Below are 25,070 nucleotides of genomic sequence, written 5' to 3' on the forward strand. Positions count from 1 at the left end.
AGTTTGGTGTGGCTGTGGCAATTTAATAAAATGAGACAACAGTGAAGTTTGCTGCAGAGATTGTCTCTTCTTTTCACAAAATAAATGTCTGTAACATGAAACGCTGTTTGACAGCATTTTACCCACAGTAAAACTTCTTTCAAAATTGGAGTCAATCCTCTCAAACCCTGATGCCTCCATGTCAATTAAATTTATGGAATATTCTACATCTTTTCTTGTCATTTTAACAATGTTCACAGCATCTTTCCCAGGAGTAGATTCCATTTCAAGAAACCTGTTTCTTTGCTCATTCAGAAGAAGCAACTCCTCATCCATTCAAGTTTTATTGTGAGATTGCAATGATTCAGTCACATCTTTAGGCTCCTATTCTAATTCTAGTTCTCTTGTTATTTCCACCACATCTTCAGTGAGTTTCTTCACTGAAATCTTGAACCCTTCAAAGTCATCCACAAGGGTTGTAATCAACTTCTCCCAAACTCCTGTTAGTGTTGATATTTTGACCTCTTCCCATGAATCATGAATGTACTTAATGGTATCTAGAATGGTGAATCTTTTCCAGGAGGTAAACGTTGCCCACATCCATTAGAGGAGTCACTATATATGGCAGCTATAGCCTTATGAAATGTATCTCTGAATTAGTAAAAGTAGAAATGACTCCTTGGTCTATGGACTACAGAATGGATGTTGTGTTAGCAGACATGAAAATAACGTTAATCTTTTTTTCACATATCCACCAGAGCTCTTGAGTGATGAGATGTATTGTCAACAAATACTAATATTTTGAAAGGATTTTTTTTCTAAGCAGTAATTCTTAACAGTGGGCTTAAAATATTCAGTAAACCATACTGCAAATAGAAGTACTGTAATTCAGACTTTGTTGTTCCACTTATAGACAACAAGCAGAGTATATGTAGCAAAATTCTTAAGGGCCCTAGGATTTTCAGAATGGTCAATAAGCATTGGATTCAACTTAATTACCAGCTGCATTAGTCCTTAATAAGAGAGCCAGCCTGTTCTTTGAAGCTTTGAAGCCAGGCATTGACTTCTCCTCCCTAACTATGAAAGTCCTAGATGGCATCTTCTTTCAGTAGAAGGGAATTTTGTCTACAGTGAATATCTATTCCTTAGTGTAGCCACCTTCATCAACTGTCTTAGCCAGATCTGGATAACTTGCCATAGCTTCTATATCAGCACTGGCTACTTCACCTTGCACTTTTATGTTATGGAGATGTCTTCTTTCCTTAAACCTCATGAACAAACCTCTGCTAGCTTCCAGATTTTCTTCTGCAGCTTTCTCACCTCTCTAAGCCTTCACAGAATTGAAGAGAGTTAGGGCCTTGCTCCAGATTAGGCATTGGCTTAAGGGAATGTGTTGGTTTGACCTTCTGTCCAGATCACTTAAACTTTCTCCTTATCAGCAATAAGGCTGTTTTACTTTCTTATCATTTGTGTGTTCAGAAGTGCCGCTCCACTGAGTAGCACTTTTAATTTCCTTCCAGAGCTTTTCCATTACAACATGGCTGTTTGATGCCAGAGGCCTAACTTTCAGCCTGTCTCAGCTTTTGACATGCCTTTGTCACTAAGCTTCATCATTTCTAACTTTTGATTAAAAGTCAGAGATGTATGACTGTTCCTTTCACTTGAATGATTGGAGGCCAATGTATGGTTATTAACTGGCCTAATTTCAATATTGCTGTGTCTAGGGGGATAAGGAGGCTCATAGAGAGTGAGAGGTGGGGGAACAGCCAGTCAATGTAGCAGTCAGAACACACACAATGTTTAGCAATTAAGTTTGCCGTCTTATATGAGCATGGTTTGTAGTGTCCCAAAACAATGACAATAGTAACATCCAAGATCATTAATCACAGATCACCATAACAGATATAATAATAATAAAGTTGGAAATATTATGAGAATTACCAAAATGTGAGAGACATATAAAGTGAGCAGATGCTGTTGAAAAATGGCGCTCATAGGCTTGCTGGATACAGGGTTGCCACAAACCTTCAATTTGTAAAAAAGAATGCAATATTTGCAAAGTGCAATAAAGTGAAGCACAATAAAATGAGGTATACATATATAAGCAGCTACTAACTCTAGGTCTGAGGAAAACTATACAAAGAAGGAGCAAATTTTAAGAGAGCCCCTCTTCTCAAGGGCTGAGATCCAGACTTTGTTGGAGAGGGTATGACTGTAGCCCACCGATGGCAGAAATTGCATTGAAATGCTGCAGGATAAAGCTGTCAAACAGAAAGCTGCCCCTGGAATGATGACCATGTTTTTCAGGAAGCCATTTTCAGGGGTATGAGTAGAACTCAGTAGGAAGCTGTTGGCTTGGGTGCTCGTGAGACTAGCTAGACTGAGCCTGGCTAGAATGCTGGTAGAACTTACTGGGAATCTACCTGTGGAGGTGTTGTGAAAACAGCTGAGATGCCAGCAGAATTTCATGGTATGTTGTCTGCTGGGGTGCTTGCAAAATTTGCCAGGGAGCTGGATACGATGCCAGTGGAACTGTCTACGAAGCTGCCTCCAGGGGAAGTGAGCACCACTAAGCATCCTGCACACTGCACAAGTGCTACAGGAGCAAGGAAAGAGAGGAAGCATGTCAGAACCTGGAAAAGAAGAGAAGCCTCTCCTGTAGTTTCTCTTCAGCACCCTCTACTGACAAAGCTTTACATCAAGCCAGCTGGCGAAGGAGAGACATTATCAAGGTCCAGCTCCACTAACAAAGCAGGGCAATGATGAAGGGTGGATTTGATGCTGAAAGGGAATAAGTTGACAGCTAGCACAAGAACTAAGGAAAGTACCTAGGTCAATGATGGTGCCACTTACTGAGATGGGGAACCAAGGAGGAGTTGTTTGGGTTAAGATTGAGAATTCTCTTTGAGTGTGTTAATTTTGAGATGCCTAGGAGACACTTAAGTGAAAGTTTTGATTATCCAGATGAATATGTAAATCTGGTGCTCAGAGAGAGGAAGGGGCTATTTCCAACAAATGGTGCAGGAACAGTTGCAAATCCCCATAAAAAAATCAGAACCCCAACCTACATATTGTATCTTATATAAAAATTAGCTCAGCTTAGATCATAGCACTATATGAAACTTAAATTATGAAACTTCTGGAAGAAAAAAATGGATATAGTCTTTACAGTATTGGGCTAGGCAAATATTTCTTAGACATAACATCAAAGCCATAACATGTAAAATAAACTGGCACATATACACCATGGAATACTATGCAGCCATAAAAAATGATGAGTTCATGTCCTTTGTAGGGACATGGATGAAATTGGAAATCATCATTCTCAGTAAACTATCGCAAGAACAAAAAACCAAACACCGCATATTCTCACTCATAGGTGGGAATTGAACAATGAAAACACATGGACACAGGAAGGGGAACATCACACTCTGGGGACTGTTGTGGGGTGGGGGGAGGGGGGAGGGATAGCATTGGGAGATATACCTAATGCTAGATGACGAGTTAGTGGGTGCAGCGCACCAGCATGGCACATGTATACATATGTAACTTACCTGCACATTGCACACATGTACCATAAAACCTAAAGTATAATAATAATAATAATAAAATTAAAAAAAATACATAAATAAATTTGACTTAATCAAACTTTAAAACTTCTATTCTTTGAAAAACATTAAGAGAATGAAAAGATAAGCTGCAGACTAGTAGAAAATATTTGCAAATTGTAGGCTGGGCACAGTGGCTCACGCCTGTAATCCCAGCACTTTGGGAGGCCAAGGCGGGTGGATCACAAGGTCAGGAGATCGAGACCATCCTGGCTAACATTGTGAAACCCCGTCTTTATTAAAAATACAAAAAAATTAGCTGGGTGTGGTGGTGGGGGCCTTTAGTCCCAGCTACTTGGGAGGCTGAGGCAGGAGAATGGCGTGAACCCGGGAGGCAGAGCTTGCAGTTAGCCAAGATTGCACCACTGCACTCCAGCCTGCACGACAGAGTGAGACTCCTTCTCAAAAAAAAAAAAAAAAAAAGAAAATATTTGCAAATTGTATATCTGGCAAATAATTTATATCCAAAACTCAAAAATAAGAAAATAAATAACCTAATGAAAAATGCGAAAATTTGAGCAGCCACTTCACTAAGGAAGATACCCAGGTGCTCACTGTGCGAGAACATATACTAAAATTGGAGCGATACAGAGATTAGCATGGCCCCTGCACAAGGATGACATGCAAATGCATGAAGTGGTCCATTTCTTTAAATGAAGATGCCCAGATGGCAAATAAGTACATGAAAAGTGTTCAACACCAATAAGCTCTAGGGAAATGCAAATGAAAACTATAGTGAGATATCACTACATACCTATTAGAATGGCTGATTAAACAAAAACTGACAACATTAAATGCTGATAGGGATGCAGAAGCAACTGGAATGCTCAAATTTCTGGTGAGAGAAAAAACTGGAAAACATTTTGACTTGGCAGTTTTTATAAAATCAAATTAAACACATGCTTATAATATGATCCAATAATCCCACTCCAAGGCATTTATCAAAGGGAAATATAAAATTATGTTCCCACAAAAATTCATATGCACATATTGTACTTACCTGAATCTTCAGTAGAATGTTGACTAGGAATGCTGAGAATGGTGGACATGTTTTGTTTTTGAACTTAAAAGGGAAACACTCAGTTTTTCAGCGTTAAGTAGACTATTAGCTACAGCTTTTTTTGGTAGATGCTGTTTATCAGGTTAAGAAAGTACCCATCTATTCTTATTTAGCTGAAAGGAATAGATGTTGAATTTTGCGGATGCTTTTTGCACACCTGTTGAGATGATCATATGGTTTTCCTTCTTTAATATACTGATCTGGTGAACTACATTGATGATTTTTAAAAATTATTATTTATTTATTTATTTATTTATTGAGACTGATTTTCGTTCATGTTGCCCACGCTGGAGTGCAATGGCATGATCTTGGCTTACTGCAAGCTCTGCCCACCAGGTTCAAGTGATTCCCCTGTCTCAGCCTCCTGAGTAACTGGGATTACAGGCATCTGCCACCACATCCAGATAATTTTTTTGTATTTTTAGTAGAGATGGGGTATCCTCATGTTGGCCAGGCTGGTCTCGAACTCCTGACCTCAGTTGCTCCACCTGCCTCGGCCTCCCAAAGTGCTGGGATTACAGGTGTGAGCCACTACACCTGGCCAATGAATTTTTATTTGAAAATTATTTTAGATTCAGGGGCTACATGTGCCTGTTTGTTACATGGATATATTGCATACTGCTGGCATTCGGGCTTCTATTGAACTCACACTGAAGGAATTTTTAAATGTCAAATTAGCCTTGTATTTCTGGCATAAACCCCACTCGGTCATTATGTATTATCCTTTTTATATGTAACTGGATTTGATTTACTTATATTTTGTTGATAATTTTTGTGTCTGTGTTCATGAGGCTCTTGTTCTGTAGTTTTCTTTTCTTGTCATGTCTTTGACTGGTTTTAGAATGATGTAATGTTGGCTTTATGAAATGATTTGGGAAATATTCCCTCTTCTATTTTCTGGTAGAGTTTGAGTAGAATTGGTATATATTTCTTAAATGTTTGGTTGAGTTTATCATTGAATTGATCTGGTCCTTATTTTTCTATATTGGCAGTGTCTTGGTGAGATTTGGGGCTTTAGAATCAAGCAACCCCAGATTAATATCTCACTTTGTTAATTTCTCCCTGTGAGACATTGGGCAGTCACACATTCTCTCTGAGCCTGTTTCCTCATCTATAAAATGGGTAATTGTGATAATTGAATAATAATATACATCAGTTATTTAATACTCTACTACATGTATTTATATATAATACATACATGGGGGTGAAGCCAAGATGGCCGAATAGGAACAGCTCCAGTCTACAGCTCCCAGCATGAGCAATGCAGAACATGGGTGATTTCTGCATTTCCAACTGAGGTACCAGGTTCATCTCAATGGGGAGTGTCAGAAAGTGGGTGCAGGACAGTGGGTGCAGCACACCGAGCGTGAGCCGAAGCAGGGCGAGGCATTGCCTCACCCGGGAAGTGTAAGGGGTCAGGGAATTCCCTTTCCTAGCCAAAGAAACGGGTGACAGATGGCATCTGAAAAGTCAGGTCACTCGCCCCCAATACTGCGCTTTTCCAATGGTCTTAGCTAATGGCACACCAGGAAATTATATCCCGTGCCTGGCTCGGAGGGTCCTACGCCCAGGGAGCCTCGCTCATTGCTAGCACAGCAGTCTGAGATCAAACTGCAAGGCGGCAGCGAGGCTGGGGGAGGGGTGCCTGCCATTGCCGGGCTTGAGTAAGTAAACAAAGCAGCTGGGAAGCTGGAACTGGGTGGAACCCACCGCAGCTCAAGGAGGCCTGCCTGCCTCTGTAGACTCCACCTCTGGGGGCAGGGCATTGCCAAACAAAAGGAGGCAGAATCCTCTGCAGACTTAAATGTCCCTGTCTGACAGCTTTGAAGAGAGTAGTGGTTCTCCCAACATGCAGCTGGAGATCTGAGAACGGACAGACTGCCTCCTCAAGTGGGTCCCTGACCCCCAAGTAGCCTAACTGGGAGGCACCCCCCAGTAGGGGCAGACTGACACCTCACACGGCCAGGTACTCCTCTGAAACAAAACTTCCAGAGGAACGATCAGGCAGCAACATCTGCTGTTCACTAATATCCACTGTTCTGCAGCCTCCGCTGCTGATACCCAGGCAAACAGGGTCTGGAGTGGACCTCCAGCAAACTCCAACAGACCTGCAGCTGAGAGTCCTGACTGTTAGAAGGAAAACTAACAAACAGAAAGGACATCCACACCAAAACCCCATCTGTACATCACCATCATCAAAGACCAAAGGTAGATAAGACCACAAAGATGGGGAAAAAACAGAGCAGAAAAACTGGAAACTCTTAAAAATCAGAGTGCCTCTCCTCCTCCAAAGGAATGCAGCTCATCACCACAATGGAACAAAGCTGGATGGAGAATGACTTTGACGAGTTGAGAGAAGAAGGCTTCAGACAATCAAACTACTCCAAGCTAAAGGAGGAAGTTCGAACCCATGGCAAAGAAGTTAAAAACCTTGAAAAAAAATTAGACTAATGGCTAACTAGAATAACCAATGCAGAGAAGTCCTTAAAGGACCTGATGGAGCTGAAAACCAAGGCATGAGAACTACGTGACGAATGTGCAAGCCTCAGTAGCTGATTCGATCAACTGGAAGAAAGGGTATCAGTGATGGAAGATCAAATGAATGAAATGAAGTGAGAAGAGAAGTTTAGAGAAAAAAGAATAAAAAGAAACGAACAAAGCCTCCAAGAAATATGGGACTATATGAAAAGACCAAATCTACGTCTGACTGGTGTACCTGAAAGTGACGGGGAGAATGGAACCAAGTTGGAAAACACTCTGCAGGATATTATCCAGGAGAACTTCCCCAATCTAGCAAGGCAGGCCAACATTCAAATTCAGGAAATACAGAGAACGCCACAAAGATACTCCTCGAGAAGAGCAACTCCAAGACACATAATTGTCAGATTCACTGAAGTTGAAATGGAGGAAAAAATGTTAAAGGCAGCCAGAGAGAAAGGTCGGGTTACCCACAAAGGGAAGCCCATCAGACTAACAGCTGATCTCGGCAGAAACTCTACAAACCAGAAGAGAGTGGGGGCCAATATTCAACATTCTTAAAGAAAAGAATTTTCAACCCAGAATTTCATAGGCTCAAAATAAAGGGATGGAGGAAGATCTACCAAGCAAATGGAAAACAAAAAAAGGCAGGGGTTACAATCTTAGTCTCTGATAAAACAGACTTTAAACCAACAAAGATCAAAAGAGACAAAGAAGGCCATTACATAATGGTAAAGGGATCAATTCAACAAGAAGAGCTAACTATCCTAAATATATATGTACCCAATACAGGAGCACCCAGATTCATAAAGCAAGTCCTTAGAGACCCAGAAAGAGACTGACTCCCACACAATAATAATGGGAGACTTTAACACCCCACTGTCAACATTAGACAGATCAATGAGACAGAAAGTTAACAAGAATACCCAGGAATTGAACTCAGCTCTGCACCAAGCAGACCTAATAGACATCTACAGAACTCTCCACCCCAAATCAACAGAATATACATTCTTCTCAGCACCACACCGCACTTACTCCAAAATTGACCACATAGTTGGAAGTAAAGCACTCCTCACTAAATGTAAAAGAACAGAAATTATAACAAACTGTCTCTTAGACCACAGTGCAATCAAACTAGAACTCAGGATTAAGAAACTCACTCAAAACCACTCAACTACATGGAAACTGAACAACTTTCTCCTGAATGACTACTGGGTACATAACGAAATGAAGGCAGAAATAAAGATGTTCTTTGAAACCAACGAGAACAAAGACACAACATACCAGAATCTCTGGGACACATTCAAAGAGGGAAATTTACAGCACTAAATGCCCACAAGAGAAAGCAGGAAAGATCTAAAATTGACACCCTAGCATCACAATTAAAAGAACTAGAGAAGCAAGAGCAAACACATTCAAAAGCTAGCAGAAGGCAAGAAATAACTACGATCAGAGAAGAACTGAAGGAAATAGAGACACAAAAAACCCTTCAAAAAATCAATGAATCCAGGAGCTGGTTTTTTGAAAAGATCAACAAAATTGATATACCACTAGCAAGACTAATAAAGAAGAAAAGAGAGAAGAATCAAATAGACGCAATAAAAAATGATGAAGGGGATATCACCACCGATCCCACAAAAATACAAGCTTCCATCAGAGAATACTATAAACACCTCTATGCAAATAAACTAGAAAATCTAGAAGAAATGGATAAATTCCTGGACACATACACCCTCCCAAGACTAAACTAGGAAGAAGTTGAATCTCTGAATAGACCAATAACAGGCTCTGAAATTAAGGCAATAATTAATAGCTTACCAACCACAAAAAGTCCAGGACCAGATGGATTCACAGCCGAATTCTACCAGAGGTACAAGGAGGAGCTGGTACCATTGCTTCTGAAACTATTCCAATCAATAGAAAAAGAGGGAATCCTCCCTAACTCATTTTATGAGGCCAGCATCATCCTGTTACCAAAGCGGGGCAGAGACACAACAAAAAAAGAGAATTTTAGACCAATATCCCTGATGAACATTGATGTAAAAATCCTCAATAAAATACTGGCAAACCAAATCCAGCAGCACATTAAAAAGCTTATCCACCATGATCAAGTGGGCTTCATCCCTGGGATGCAAGGCTGGTTCAACATACGCAAATCAATAAATGTAATCCTGCATATAAACAGAACCAAAAACAAAAACCACATGATTATCTCAATAGATGCAGAAAAGGCCTTTGACAAAATTCAACAACTCTTCATGCTAAAAACTCTCAATAAATTAGGTATTGATGGGACATATCTCAAAATAATAAGAGCTATCTATGACAAACCCCCAGCCAATATCATACTGAATGGGCAAAAACTGGAAGCATTCCCTTTGAAAACTGGCACAAGACAGGGATGCCCTCTCTCACCACTCCTATTCAACATAGTGTTGGAATTTCTGGCCAGGGCAATCAGGCAGGAGAAGGAAATAAAGGGTATTCAATTAGGAAAAGAGGAAGTCAAATTGTCCCTGTTTGCAGATGACATGATTGTATATCTAGAAAACCCCATCGTCTCAGCCCAAAATCTCCTTAAGTTGATAGGCAACTTCAGCAAAGTCTCAGGATACAAAATCAATGTGCAAAAATCACAAGCATTGTTATACATCAATAACAGACAAACATAGAGCCAAATCATGAGTGACCTCCCATTCACAATTGCTTCAAAGAGAATAAAATACCTAGGAATCCAACTTACAAGGGATGTGAAGGACCTCTTCAAGGAGAACTACAAACCACTGCTCAATGAAATAAAAGAGGATACAAACAAATGGAAGAACATTCCATGCTCATGGGTAGGAAGAATCAATATCATGAAAATGGCCATACTGCCCAAGGTAATTTATAGAGTCAATGCCATCCCCATCAAGCTACCGATGATTTTCTTCACGCAATTGGAAAAAACTACTTTAAAGTTCATATGGAACCAAAAAAGAGCCCTCATTGCCAAGTCAATCCTAAGCCAAAACAACAAAGCTGGAGGCATCACACTACCTGACTTCAAACTACATTACAAGGCTACAGTAACCAAAACAGCATGATACTGGTACCAAAACAGAGTTATAGACCAATGGAACAGAACAGAGCCCTCAGAAATAATGCCACATATCTACAACCATCTGATCTTTGACAAACCTGACAAAAACAAGCAATGGGGAAAGGATTCCCTATTTAATAAATGGTGCTGGGAAAACTGGCTAGCCATATGTAGAAAGCTGAAACTGGATCCTTTCCTTATACCTTATACAAAAATCAATTCAAGATGGATTAAAGACTTAAATGTTAGACCTGAAACCATAAAATCCCTAGAAGAAAACCTAGGCAATACCATTCAGGACATAGGCATGGGCAAGGACTTCATGTCTAAAACACCAAACGCGACGGCAACAAAAGCCAAAATTGACAAATGGGATCTAATTAAACTAAAGAGCTTCTGCACAGCAAAAGAAACCACCATCAGAGTGAACAGGCAACCTACAGAATGGGAGAAAATTTTCGCAACCTACTCATCTGACAAAGGGCTAATATCCAGAATCTACAATGAACTCAAACAAATTTACAAGAAAAAAACAACCCCATCAAAAAGTGGGCAAAGGATATGAACAGACACTTCTCAAAAGAAGACATTTATGCAGCCAAAAGACTCATGAAAAAATGCTCATCATCACTGGCCATCAGAGAAATGCAAATCAAAACCGCAATGAGATACCATCTCACACCAGTTAGAATGGCAATCATTAAAAAGTCAGGAAACAACAGGTGCTGGAGAGGATGTGGAGAAATAGGAACACTTTTACACTGTTGGTGGGACTGTAAACTAGTTCAACCATTGTGGAAGTCAGTGTGGCAATTCCTCAGGGATCTAGAACTAGAAATACCATTTGACCCAGCCATCCCATTACTGGGTATATACCCAAAGGATTATAAATCATGCTGCTATACAGACACATGCACACGTAAGTTTATTGCGGCATTATTCACAATAGCAAAGACTTGGAACCAACCCAAAGTCTAACAGTGTTAGAATGGATTAAGAAAATGTGGCACATATACACCATGGAATACTATGCAGCCATAAAAAAGGATGAGTTCATGTCCTTTGTAGGACATGGATGAAGCTGGAAACCATCATTCTCAGCCAAGTATCGCAAGGACAAAAAACCAAACACTGCATGTTCTCACTCATAGGTGGGAATTGAACAATGAGAACACATGGACACAGGAAGAGGAACATCACACACTGGGGCCTGTTGTGGGGTGGAGGTAGAGGGGAGGGATAGCATTTGGAGATATACCTAATGTTAAGTGACAGGTTACGGGGTGCAGCACACCAACATGGCACATGTATACATATGTAACTAACCTGCTCATTGTGCACATGTACCCTAAAACTTAAAGTATAATAAAAATATATATATGAAATACATACATGATATTTGCATATATTAAATTATTAAATGTTACTTTCATACTATTCTGTTTACAGTATATATCAGTACTATATTATTATAATCCTTATTTTACAGATAAGAAAGCTATTGGAGGCCAGGCACAGTGGCTCACTCCTGTAATCCCAGCACTTTGGGAGGCTGAGGCGGGTGGATCATGAGGTCAGGAGATGGAGGCCATCCTGGCTAACACTGTGAAACCCCGTCTCTACTAAAAACACACACACAAAAAAAATTAGCTGGGCTTGCTGGTGGGCGCCTGTAGTCCCAGCTACTCGGGAGGCTGAGGCAGGAGAATGGCGTGAACCCGGGAGGCGGAGCTTGCATTAAACCGAGATTGCACCACTGCACTCCAGACTAGGCGACAGAATGAAACTCCGTCTCAAAAAAAAAAAAAAAAAAAAAGAAAAAAGAAAGCTATTGGAAAGCAAGATTAATTAACTTGCCAGGGTTACTCAAGTTGCGCATAATAGAGTCCGTATTCAGATTGAGGCTGTCCAGTTCCTGAGTCCTGGCTTTTAAGCACTAAGCTATACTAATGATAATACCTATCTTTCAAAGTGCTATGACTGTTAAATGAGGCAATTCATATAAGTGGCTGAATTTGTGTTAGTATAAACTTGTTGTTTAGTAAATGTGTATTATTATTAATAAAGTGAATTTTTATTATTTTGAAATGAAACGACTTTGGAATATTTTCGACTTGAAAGATGTTTTAGTATATATAATCAAATACTGCATTGAAGTTTGTTCCAGTGAAATTCCATGAGCATTTTCTGTGCTTTACAACATGATATTAAGAATATCAATCTTTGTTAGGAAAAGCAACTTGATTTCTTGCCCTGGTTCTGCATTGTCTTTTTTAATTACCAATCCTGGTAATTAAATTTCTTGAAATGTCTATGAATCTGTAGCAAACGGATAGGAAAAATATCTGTTTTTATCATTTTCACCTAAGTTGTTGAGTGGTTTATAAAAGACAGGCTGGGCGTGGTGGCTCACGCCTGTAATCCCAGCACTTTGGGAGGCCGAGGCAGGTGGATCACAAGGTCAGGAGTTCAAGAACAGCCTGGCCAACGTGGTGAAACCACGTCTCTACTAAAACTACAAAAATTAGCCGGGCATGGTGGCACGTGCCTGTAATCCCAGCTACTTGAAAGGCTGAGACATGAGAATCCCTTGAACCTGGGAGGCAGAGGTTTCAGTGAGCCAAGATCACACTACTGCACTCCAGCCTGGGTGACAGAGCGAGACTCTGTCTCAAAAAAAAAAAAAAAAAAAAAAAAAAGAAAAAAAGACAAGTACCTGAAGATATTTTGAAAAGTACAAGATTGTGCTAATATTAAATATAGATATTTGGTGTTCTGTGATAAAAATCAGAATATTTTGTTGATATATAAATATCTTGATATTATTTTGAACATACTTGTACTGTGATTAGTACACGCTGATGCCAGTTAATTTTAGGTTTTCAGGCCTTCATGGTATTTATTTGGGTGTATCTTACTTTTCTTTTAGCCTGACCAGGTCATGACTGCCGTATGCCAAATGTTAGATTTATTCTGTTTACTTAAAAATTATAAAGGATAACCTAAAAATTGGAATCACCGTTTCAATAAGTACTTTGTCCTATGTTTCAGTGAGCAAGACTTATTTTATGTTTTTTTAAATGATAAACCTCATTATATCAAAATATATAGCATTAAGAAAAGAAAAACCTTCGGTTATGAAGTGTAGTAGTTATTGTGTAGATTGTCAAATGCTAAGGAATAATGCTAACTCTGGGAAAATATAGTAACATATTTCATTGTTTTGTGAATTGTAGCTGACTTTGGCCTGGCAAAGCAAAAACAAGAAAACAGTAAACTCACGTCTGTGGTTGGAACAATCCTGTATTCTTGGTAAGGACAATTCTTTTATGGCTCTCAAACATCATGCTTAATTGATATGGGCTTTCATTTATATTATTGACTTGCAAAGGAAAGAGAATTTCAGGAAAGAAAGCTTATTTTATAAGTTTTTTCAATTATCTAGGTAATACACATTACTAGAATTGTGGATCATTATGTATGCTTAAAACAACCACCACAAAAATAATCTTTCTTCTAAGGTATCATGCCCCTCATGGGGATTACTTTTATCAATTGTAAATTGAAATGATCCTTGGCATATAGTAGAGGTGCAATAGTTGTTGAATGAATCTGAGAATGAAGTAATAGATATGCTACCCAACATGATACTTGGGACATTTTATTATACCCACTTGTATGTATGACTCTTTTTCTCTTTTCTACCTATAAACATTCAAGTGCAGGGCAAGGATTTTTGTACCCTAATACCTATCCTAGTATCTGGCAAATAATAGGCACTGAATAAACTTTATTGCATGAATGAATAAATAATGACATGTATACTTAGACATATGTTTACAAAGTAAGTTGCTTCTTGGATAAATGAGTGTTTATATTTTGATAAATAGAGACACTTAAATTCTTTGGCATACTTTGGGGGTTCCTTTGCAAGCCATTAATTATTATGAAGTAAGAATCTTCTTTTGCTGATCACATGTCATTTGTCTGAATCTGCTGAAATTAGCAAACAGTTATGATAGTGAGTAGAAAAGTAGATTTCAGGGAAATATTCTGAAATCTGATTCAACAGGTCAAGCAATCAAGACACTTTTATTTTTTTTAAATCTAGCCTATAGTTGTACAATTGAGTCCTGGGGATAGAATTAAACACGACTCTTCTTGAGGAAGAGTAGAAATTATCTAAAAATAACAGCCTGATTTTACAAAGTCCTTTCATGCAGAAGTGTTCAGAATAATGTTTTAAGAGGGTGACTTTTCATTTATCTTACTGGAAATGTTTTACATCTTTATTCTTGAAACTGGTTTTGTGAGAAGATGCAAATAAACTGTGGCAGGCTAATATGTACCTTGTAAGCTGCAAGCTTATATGATGTCTACTTAACCTCTTAACAGTAAGGCTGACCTACTCGTTACTTGCTGACAGAAGAATAATTTTATTTTGTTTCACTGTGTACTGTTTTTATAAAATAAACAATAAAATTTAATCATAAAAGTGTCAAGTAATCATATATTTCTGAACAGATTTGATTGTCAGTCAAATTGCAGAACAATTAAAACACAAACTTAAATTTCTGCTGGTCATACTTGGTGAAAGCATATTTTTATTCCTGAGACTTTGAATTAAGTTTAGAATTGCTCATATGATAGTATCAACTGTGTGTGTGTGTGTGTGTATGTGTGTAAGAAAAAGAGAGAGAATCCATAGAATATGTCGGAAGAAATCCAAAACATGACAACTTTTTTGCCATATTAGCCCAAACACGGCTTCACGTTTTCATTTAATTTTTAAATTAACTGAAGAGTTTGTAAGCTGAACCTACTCATGTAGATAAGGTATTATTTCATGTATGTGTACTATGATTGTTTTAATAGCATGTACAGTATATCTTACTACCATTTATCTTTCTGTCAACTTCTTATTCTTTTAAATTGCTTTAAAAATTTCTTTCTACTCCCTTCTCTCATCTCTCCGAGTTATTAGAAATGCCCCTTGTCTGATAGGTTTTACTATGAATTTGGGCTCACAAACCATCTTTCTTGCTAGTTTTTGATGTCCTTAACTGAGCATGGGTTAAAAGAACTCAGTCCTACATCATATTGTGTTTCTTTCTTAGTTTGGGTTTCTCCAAAAGCAGAATCTGAGACAAGAATTTGAGTGAAATAGTTTATTTGGGAGGAGGTCACAGGAAACACTATTAGGAGAGTGGTGAAGTGAGATTGGGAGGGAAAGCAGCCAGTACAGTGAACATTAATAATTAGGTTCGTAGAGTATTATCTGGGATATAGTATAGAGCAGGGGTGTCCAATCTTTTGGCTTCTCTGGGCCACATTGGAAGAGGAAAAATTGTCTTGGACCACACACAAAATACACTGACACTAAAGATAGCTGACGGGCTTTTAAAAATTGAAAAAAAACAAAGCCTCATAATGTTTTAAGCAAGATTTTTGAGTTTGTGTTGGGCTACGTGCGGTCCATGGGCCGGGGGTTGGACTAGCTTGGTGTACAGGATGTTTTAGGGTTGCCCTGTGCGCTGGATGAGAGGTTGGAGTATTTTTTTTCCAATCACAAGGGGGAGCCCTCAGCATCTGACTGAGAGCTGCTCTGGGGAGCTTATGCCCAGGTGCTTATGGCATGCCAGGGCATGGGCTGGGGCACTCCAGGCAGAGAGCTGGAGGGGCATTGCTTGAGGTATGATGCCATAGACTTGTACTGGAAATGTGAGTAGGAGTCTGGCTAGGATCCCGACATTCTAGAGTTTTTTTGTAATTCTGTAATTCTTATTTTCATGTAATTTTTCTAAGCTTGTCTGAGCCTATAAATGTGGACCTGGGATGTGGACATTTGGATGCCATAGGGATACCTAGGCACCCCTTTCCCTTCCCTGCAGGGTCCCCAGAGTTTGATGTCCCGATGTCATTTTGCCCTTTCCATTTGCTTTTGCTTCCTCAGATACTAACTTATTGAATGGAAGAAAGGTCTCTTTGTCAGCTCTTGTAGGAAGTGCCTCAGAGCATTTATTCTGTATTCAGCTGCTAGATAAAGGGTTTGTGGGCACATTGCTGGACCAATTGTACTAGAACAGAAGGTCAGTAAAGGTTCTTTTCATTCATCTGATGTGATTTATTATTAGGCAGGTCTTTGTTATCCTTCTCAAGAGAAAAAAAATCCAAATATGGTACTTGTTTCCATTTTTTATCTCTATGTCTTCCTCCAATTCCAGAGAAGAAAATTAGACACCATCTTCAACTTCATTTTCTGAGAAGAGTATAGAGTTTGAGGCTCTGGGAGGCATTTTCAGCTAGTTCATCACAGAACATATATGGGATTTATGAAGCTAGTATGGTGTATAAAATACAATAAAAGTTTTCCAATAAAAATGGAAAACTTCAACTATTCCTGGAATGGGAATTATTACTCTATGGCTTAGTATAATCCCATTCATATTATGACACTAGATAATTAGAAGAGAAGCTCATGAACTTTAAATTGGATGGCTCAAAATAAACCTGTAGGTAAACCTGGTTAAGTAGAGACAAAGTGAAGCATGCCTATTAACTGCACTTCTTAAATTTTTTAAAAAATTATTTTTTTGATACATAAAGTTGATAGAATTCTTAAGAAAGCTGTAATACACTCAAAATTTTGAGAATTTTAAGTGACTTAAAACACTTAAGTGACTTCCAGCTGCTCATCAAAGACCAAGCCCTCAGTATGGCCACAAGCAGACAACCTTGCATTCTCTGGCCTCTGCCAAGTTCTTCAGCTTTACCACAAACCAAACTTTAACAATTCCTAGCTGTTTCATCTGGGCTCCCTCTGACCACAGGGCCTTTGCACATGCAGCTCCCTTTGCCTGGAATACTCTTTTCTACTTGTCTTCTGGTTAATTCTTACCTGCCTTCAGCTGAACCCCCTTAGACAAGAGTATTTCCTCTGACCTACACACTCCATGTACTTTTCCTTTGCACAATTGAACTTTTTGTTGATTTTGTGATAAGCAATGATGATTTTATTCATCACAATCCCCAGCAGTCCTAAGTCTGGTACTTTAAAACTCACAAATAATATTTGCTACATGAATGATCCAGTACTTGCATGATTATAAACATTACTGGAAATAACATATTACAAAGAAAATTATTTCTTTTTGTTGTAACAAATTTTTAATTCCCTATCCTTTCCCCTCTTGCTGTTCCTTCAGATCTCCAAAATGCTCCTCCTTGGAATACTCTTCCTTCAGAGATAGCTGCAGAGTTTACTTCTTTATTTCATTCTGCTCTTTGCTTAAATGCCCCTTATGTAGAGAGGATTTCCCTGATCACTTGCCCCAAATAGCAACCTCCCTTCAGGACTCTATCCCTGTATCCTGCTTTATTTTTTCATACTCCTTGCCTCTACCTGACCTTATGTTGTACTTGAATTGGCTTATAGTGTGTCTCTCCACTACACACAAGCTCCATGAGCATAGGACTTGTGTCTCCTTTGTTCACCACTGTTTCCCCAGGACCTAGAGGAGTCGACTGGCAGAATCTTAAGAAATACTTTCAATCATTGAAGTGAAAACAAATCATTTTTTTCATATTAATATGATAAAAATTAGTGTATATTTGTATTGAGTTCTAGTATATCTTTGAACTTTTCTGATTTTTACCCTAATAAAGCCTGAAGAAAATGCTTTTCATTTGAGATAGTAAGTACCTTGATGGTAGGGTCTATTTTATTTTGTTTTCTCTTTGCTTATTTTATCTTTATATATTACATAATTACTACAACAGTGAGTAAATGAGATCAAGTAGGATGTTAACATTTTAACAAAATAAGATGTGTAAAGATTATATATTATAGAAATATATATTCTTCAGTGACCAATAAAGTGGCCCTGAGGGAAATTTCAAAAAAGAGATGTGTTAGATCATTCTTGGATTGCTATAAAGAAATACCTGAGACTGGATAATTTATAAATAACAGAGGTTTAACTCGTTCATGGTTCTGCAGGCTGCACAGGGAGCATGATGCTGGTATCTTCTTGGCTTCTGGGGAGGCCCCAGGAAACTTACATTCATGGTGGAAGGTGAAGGGGGAGCAGGCACATCACATGGCCAGAGCAGGAGCAAGAGAGAGGAAGTGAGGAAGTGCCACACACTTTAAAAACAACCAGAGCTTGTGAGAACACATTCACTGTCAGAACAACAGCACTAAGGGGATGGTACTAAACCATTCATAAGAAATCCACCCCCATGATCCAATCAGTTTCCACTAGGCCCCACCTTCAACACTGGGAATAACAATTCAATATGAGATTTGGGCAGGGATTTTCAAAAATAAGCATAATTGGAAAAAGACCATAGTATTGACAGAGACGGGTCATTAACAAGAGCACAAGCTCTAGAATCAGATGGCCTGTGTTTAAATTCTAGATCTGCTATTGAGAGTTTTAAATGACTGAATTTTTCTGTGCCTCAGTTTCCTCATCTGCAACCTGGGGATAATAATAGTGCCCATGTCCTAGGATTATTGTGAGATTAAATGAGGTGATACATGTCTGGTGCTGGGAACAGTGCCTGGCTGGCATATGGTAAGCACTCACTAGATAATAGTGATTGTTATTTCCTGTTAGTCTAAAGTTTGAAAGGATAGTACTCATTTAAATGTATATATTATATTGTGCATATATAGGAGGTTATAGAACACTAGGCAGATTTAACCTAAAGAAGACTACCTCAAGGTATTTAATAATCAAACTCGCAAAGGTCAGGGATAAAGAAAGGATCTCAAAAGCAGCAAGAGAAAAGAAAGAAATAACATGCAATGGAGCTCAATACATCTGGCAGCAGACTTTTCAGTGGAAGCCTTACAGGCCAGAAGAGAATGGCATGACATATTGAAAGTGCTGAAGGAAAGAAAAAAATTTACCCCAGAATAGTATATCTGGTGAAAATATCCTTCAAACATGAAGGAGAAATAAAAAGACTTTCCCAGACAAACAAAAGCTAAGGGATTTTATCAACACCAGACCTGTCCAATGAGAAATGCTAAAGGGGGTTCTTCAATCAGAAATGAAAGGGCATTAATGAGGAATAAGAAATCATCTGAACATACAGAACTCACTGGTAATAGTAAATACACAGGCCAGGCACGGTGGCTCACACCTGTAATCCCAGCACTTTGGGAGACCGAGGCAGGCGAATCACAAGGTCAGGAGATTGAGACCATCCTGGCTAACACAGTGAAACCCCGTCTCTACTAAAAATACAAAAAATTAGCCAGGCATGGTGACGGGTGCCTGCAGTCCCAGCTACTCAGGAGGCTGAGGCAGGCGAATGGCATGAACCCAGGAGGCGGTGCTTGCAGTGAGTGGAGATCGTGCCACTGCACTCCAGCCTGGGTGACAGAGAGAGACTCTGTCTCAAAAAAAAAAAAAAAAAAAAATAGTAAATACACAGAAAAACAAAGAATATTATAATACTGTAATTGTAATATATAAACTACTCTTACCTTAAGTAAGACTAAAGGATGAATCAATAAAAAATTATAACTACAACAACTTTTCAAGACATAGCACAATAACATATAAAGAGAAACAATAAAAAGTTAAAAAGTGGGGGGACAAAATTAAAGTGTAGAGTTTTTATGTTTTCTTTTTGCTTGTTTGTTTATGCAATCAGTATCATCAGTTTAAAATAATGGGTTACAACATAGTATTTGCAAGTTTCATGGTAACCTCAAATCAAAAAACATACAACAGGTACACAAAAAGTAAAAAGTAATAAATTAAATCATACCATAAAAGAAAATCATCTTCACTAAAAGGAAAACAGGAAAGAAGAACGGAAGAGAATACCTCAAAACAACCAGAAAACATAAATGACAAAATGGCAGGAATAAGTTCTTACTTATCAATAATAACACTGAATGTAAATGGATGAAACTCTCCAATCAAAAGACATAGTGGCCGAGTGGACAAAAAAATAAGACGCAATGATCTGTTGCCTGTTAAAAATGCATTTCACCTCTAAAGACACATAGACTGAAAATAAAGAGAAGGAAAAAGGTATTCCATGCCAATGGAATCCAAAAAAGAGCAGAAGTAGCTATACTTATATCAGAAAAAAATATATTTCAAGACAAAAACTATAAGAAGAGACAAAGAAAGTCATTATGTAATGATAAAGGAGTCACTTCAGCAAGAGGATATAACAATTGTAAATATATATGCACCCAATACTGGAGCACCCAGATATATAAAAGAAATATTATGAGAGTGAAAGAAAGAGAGATGGACAACAATATAATTGTATTAGTCTGTTTTCACACTGCTATCAAGAACTACCTGAGACTGGGTAACTTATAAAGGAAAGAGGTTTAATTGATTTACAGTTCAGCATGGCTGGGGAGACCTCAGGAAACTTACAAACATGGTGGAAGACAGGGGAAGCAAGGCTCCTTCTTTACAAGGCAGCAAGAAGGAGAATGAATGCAGGAGGAACTACCAAACACAAAACCGATCTCATGAGAACTCACTATCATGAGAACAGCTTAGGTGAAATCGCCCCCATGATTCAATTACCTCCACCTGGTCTCTCCCTTGACATGTGGGGATTATAGGGATTACAATTCAAGATGAGATTTTGGGTGGGGCACAGCCTAACCGTATCAACAATAATAGCTGGAGACTTCAATACCCCATAGCGTTGGACAGACCTCCCAGATAGAAAATCAATAAAGGATCATTGGACTTAATCTGCACTGTAGACCAAATGGACCTAATGGATAGTTAAAGAATATCTCATCCAATGGCTACAGAATATACATTCTTCTCAGCACATGAATTATTCTCAAGGATAAACCATATGTTAGGTCACAAAACAAGTCTTAAAACATTAAAAAAAAGTTGAAATAATATCAAACATCTTCTCTGACTATAATAGAATAAAACTAGAAATCATTGACTAGAGGAATATTAGATACTATACAAACACATGGAAATTAAACAGTATGCTCCTGAATGAACAGTGGGTCAATGAATAAATAGAAGTAAATTGAAAAAATTTTTGAAACAAATAATAATGGAAACACAACATACCAAAACCTATGGGATACAGTGAAAGTAGTACCAAGAGGGAAGTTTGTAGCTATAAATGCCTAAACCAAAAAGAAGAAAAACTTCAGATAAATAACCTAATGATGCATCTGAGAGAACTAGAAAAGCCAAAGCAAACGAAACCCAAAATTAGTAGACAAAAAGTAATAATAAAGAGCAGATATAAAAGCAATGGAAATGAAGAAAACAATACAAAAGATCAACAAAATGGAAAGTTGTTTTTTGGAGAAGTTAAACAAAATTAACAAACCTTTAGACAGAGTAAGAAAAAAAGGGAGAAGACCCAAATAAGTAAAATCAGGGATGAAAAAGGAGACATTACAATTGATACTGCAGAAATTCGAAGAATAATTAGTGGCTACCATGAACAACTATATGCCGATAAACTGGAAAATCTAGAAGAAGTGAGTAAATTACTAGACACATACAACCTACCAAGATGGAACCATGAAGAAACTCAAAACCTGAACAGACCAAGAACAAGTAATGAGATAGAAGCCATAATGAAAAGTCTCTTAGTAAAGAAAAGCCTGAGACCCAATGGCTTCACTGCTGAATGCTACCAGATGTTTAAAGAATAACTAATACCAATCCTACACAAACTATGGCAAAAAATGGAGGAAGAGGGTATACTTCCAAACTTACACTGTGAGGCCAGTATTACCCTGATACAAAAACCAGACAAAGATGCCTCCAAAAAAAAAAAAAAAAGAAAAAAAGAAAAGAAAAGAAAAGAAAATTAAAAGAAAACTGCAGGCCAATATTGCTTGAGTGCAGGAGTTTAAGACCAGCCTGGGCAACATGGCGAAACCCTGTCTCTACTAACAAGGCAAAATATTAGCCAGGTGTGGTGGTGTGCATGTATAGTCCCAGCTACTTGGAAGGCTGAGGTGGGAGGATTGATTTAGTCCAGGAGTTGGAGGTTGTAGTGAGCTGCGATCGCACCACTGCACTGCAGTTTGGGTGACAGAGACTCTGTCTCAAAAAAATAAAATAAAATAAAATAAAATAAACAAAATTCTAGCAAATCAAATCCAACAACACATTAAAATGATTATTCCTCATGATCAAGTGGGATTTATCCCAGAGATGCAAGGATATGTAAATCAATCGATGTGATACATTATATCAACAGACTGGAGGACAACAACTATATGGTCACTTCAATTGATGCTGACAAAACATTTGATAAAATTCAACATCTCTTCATGATGAAAAACCCTAAAAAACCTGGGGACAAAAAGAACATACCTCAACATAATAGCCATTTACAACAGACCCACAGCTAGTATCATACTGAATGGGGAAAAATTGAAAACCTCTTCTTGAAGATCTAGAACATGACAGGGATGTCAGCTTTCAACACTGTTATTCAAAATAGTACTGGAAGCCCTAGCTAGAGCAGTCAGATAAGAGAAATAAATAAAAGGCATCCAAATTGGGAAGGAAGAAGTCAAGTTATCCTTGTTTGCAGATGATATGATCTTATATTTGGAAAAACCTGATCTTATATTTGGAAAAACCTAACGACTCCACCAAAAAACTATTAGAACTGATCAACAAATTTAGTAAAGCTGTAGGATACAAAATCAACATACAAAAAGCAGTAGCATTTCTATACACCAACAGCGCACAATGTGAAAAAGAAATCAAGAAAGTAGTATCATTTATGAGAGCTACAAATAAAGTAAAATACCTAGGAATTAACTTAACCAAAGAAGTGAAATATGGGACTAAAAATTGTGTGGGAATAAAAATTTGTGGTGCTAAAAATTAAATAATTGAACTCATGGAGAAAGAACATAGAAGGATGGTTACCAGGGGCTAGGAAGGGTAGTGGGCAGGGGTTGGGGGGATTGGGGTGGTTAATGGGTACAAAAAATAGAATTAGTGAATAAGAACTAATATTTGATAGCACAACAGGGTGATTATAGTTAAAAAAATTTAATTATACATTTTACAATAACTAAAAGAGTATAATCAGATTGTTTTAACACAATGCTTGAAGTGATGGATACCCCATTTACTGTGATGTGATTATTATTCATTGCATGCCTGTGTCAAAATATCTCATAAACCCCATAAACATATACACCTACTATACATTTACAAGTAAAGTTAAAAATAAAAAATTTAAAAAATCTAAATATACTTGAGGATGAAAGGTTGGAGGAGAAAGAGGATCAGAAAAAATACCTATTGGGTATTATGCTTACTGGTGGGTGACAAAATAATCTGCAACAAACCCCCGTGACATGCAGTTTACCTATATAACAAACCTGCAGATGTACCCCTGAACCTAAAAGTTATAATAAAAAAGGGTGAATGTAGGTACATAATGCCATTGTACATTATGCATTTTTCAGTCTGATTTGTTCTGAACTCCTCAGAATCACAAAACGCAAGAAAGAGAGCTCTCTGATGATTGATTCTGTCAGTGGAAGTCCTTGCTTCTTTTATCAATTGGAAATTCAGAATCACTTATCTTCAGTCTCTATATTCTTTTTCTCTTGCCCTTTTATAGTCTTTACTTTTACAAGTAAAAGTGAATTATAAGCACTGGATTTCCTTCTCCATGTTTATTTAAGTTATCCACTTTGTCATTTTGAACATTTAATACCTAGTTGTTATGTATAGTATTTCCCATTTCCTACTGGAACGAGATGCAAAAGGAAATACATAGTGATAAGATGTGTTACTTTAACATGTTTTTCTGAGGATGGGAGGGCTGTGGTCAAAAGAAGTTTCCTCATGTATTTACCACAAATTAATTTATTGAATAATTAAGAAATTAGAAACATTTGATGATGGGGAGATGTATATTTCAGTTATCTATTGGATGCATAACAATCCGTCCCAAAATTTAGTTGCTTAAAACCACAATGGTTTATATAGGTTTGCTTGATCATTCCTCTGTTGGTTCCCCTGGACTCATGTGGATGCATTTGGCTGAATTATTGGCTTGGTTGGGCAGTCCAAGATAGCTTCATTAATAAGGCAGTTCGTGTTGATGCTTGGCTAGAGTCCCTCGGATCTTTTTCAGGTGGCCTTTCATTTACATGACAGTAGTGGAGTAACATTCCAAGAAAGTAAAAGCTGAGCTGCAAGGCCCGATTGGGGCTAGCCTTGGATGTCACTAAACATCCTTTCTGCCATATTCTATTGGTCAAAGCACATAAGGGCCAGCCCAAATGTGTGAAATACATTTATCTCTAGATGGAAGGAGGTGCACAGTACTTGTGGCCATATTCAATAAATCATAATGTAGCACCGTATTTCTTTAAAAAAGAAGAATAATCCCCCAAATGGCTTCAGGAATCAAGACATGTGAAACAAAGAAATGGTCTGCTTTAAACACTAACGGTTGGCACGTTAGCCCCACATCTCCTTAGAATGAAGTATAGCAGCCTGGATCCAACTAGGAGATAGAAATGATGCAGTGGGCTAAATAGGGGAAGTTTAATATGAAGAATAATTATGATGAAAGAGTAACTATAAGATGTAAGAAAACCACATGGTACTTTAGGGTTGAGTGACAGTACCAAGGAAGGATAAACTTGGAAGGGGTTCAGATTTCATTGGGAAAGGTGTGGTAGCCCAACAGACAGCAGAGAAGTTGGCTGAATCGTCCAGGCTGAAGCTGTTCTGGAGCTGCTGGGCAACCTGGGAGCAACCCTCTGAAGTGCAGGTGAGGGAGCAAGGCATCAGCGTCTGCAGTGTGGGCACATAGTGGGAGTCCAGCTGCCACAGGTGCCCTT

General features: G+C 38.2%; 1 protein-coding gene and 1 non-coding gene across 23 annotated transcripts in view; both read left to right on the forward strand.

Annotated features, from left to right (window-relative positions):
* Nucleotides 1-25,070, forward strand: part of NEK10 (NIMA related kinase 10) — a 266,823-nt gene that overhangs the window by 104,228 nt on the left and 137,525 nt on the right. For all 22 annotated transcript variants that reach the window (XR_008523824.2, XM_054552456.2, XM_054552461.2 and 19 more), the window contains one exon: nucleotides 13,444-13,519. Coding sequence is in view for 21 of the 22 variants with exons in the window: in XM_054552456.2 (XP_054408431.2) it covers nucleotides 13,444-13,519 (76 nt within the window). In the remaining variant the exon portion in view is untranslated. The remainder of the gene's footprint in view (nucleotides 1-13,443; nucleotides 13,520-25,070) is intronic.
* Nucleotides 4,135-4,238, forward strand: LOC112132812 (U6 spliceosomal RNA). Its single transcript, XR_002914533.3, has one exon. It is a non-coding gene; the product is annotated as a U6 spliceosomal RNA (small nuclear RNA).

Source organism: Pongo abelii, chromosome 2 (assembly GCF_028885655.2).
Source record: "Pongo abelii isolate AG06213 chromosome 2, NHGRI_mPonAbe1-v2.0_pri, whole genome shotgun sequence".
Classification (NCBI taxonomy): Eukaryota; Metazoa; Chordata; class Mammalia; order Primates; family Hominidae; genus Pongo; species Pongo abelii.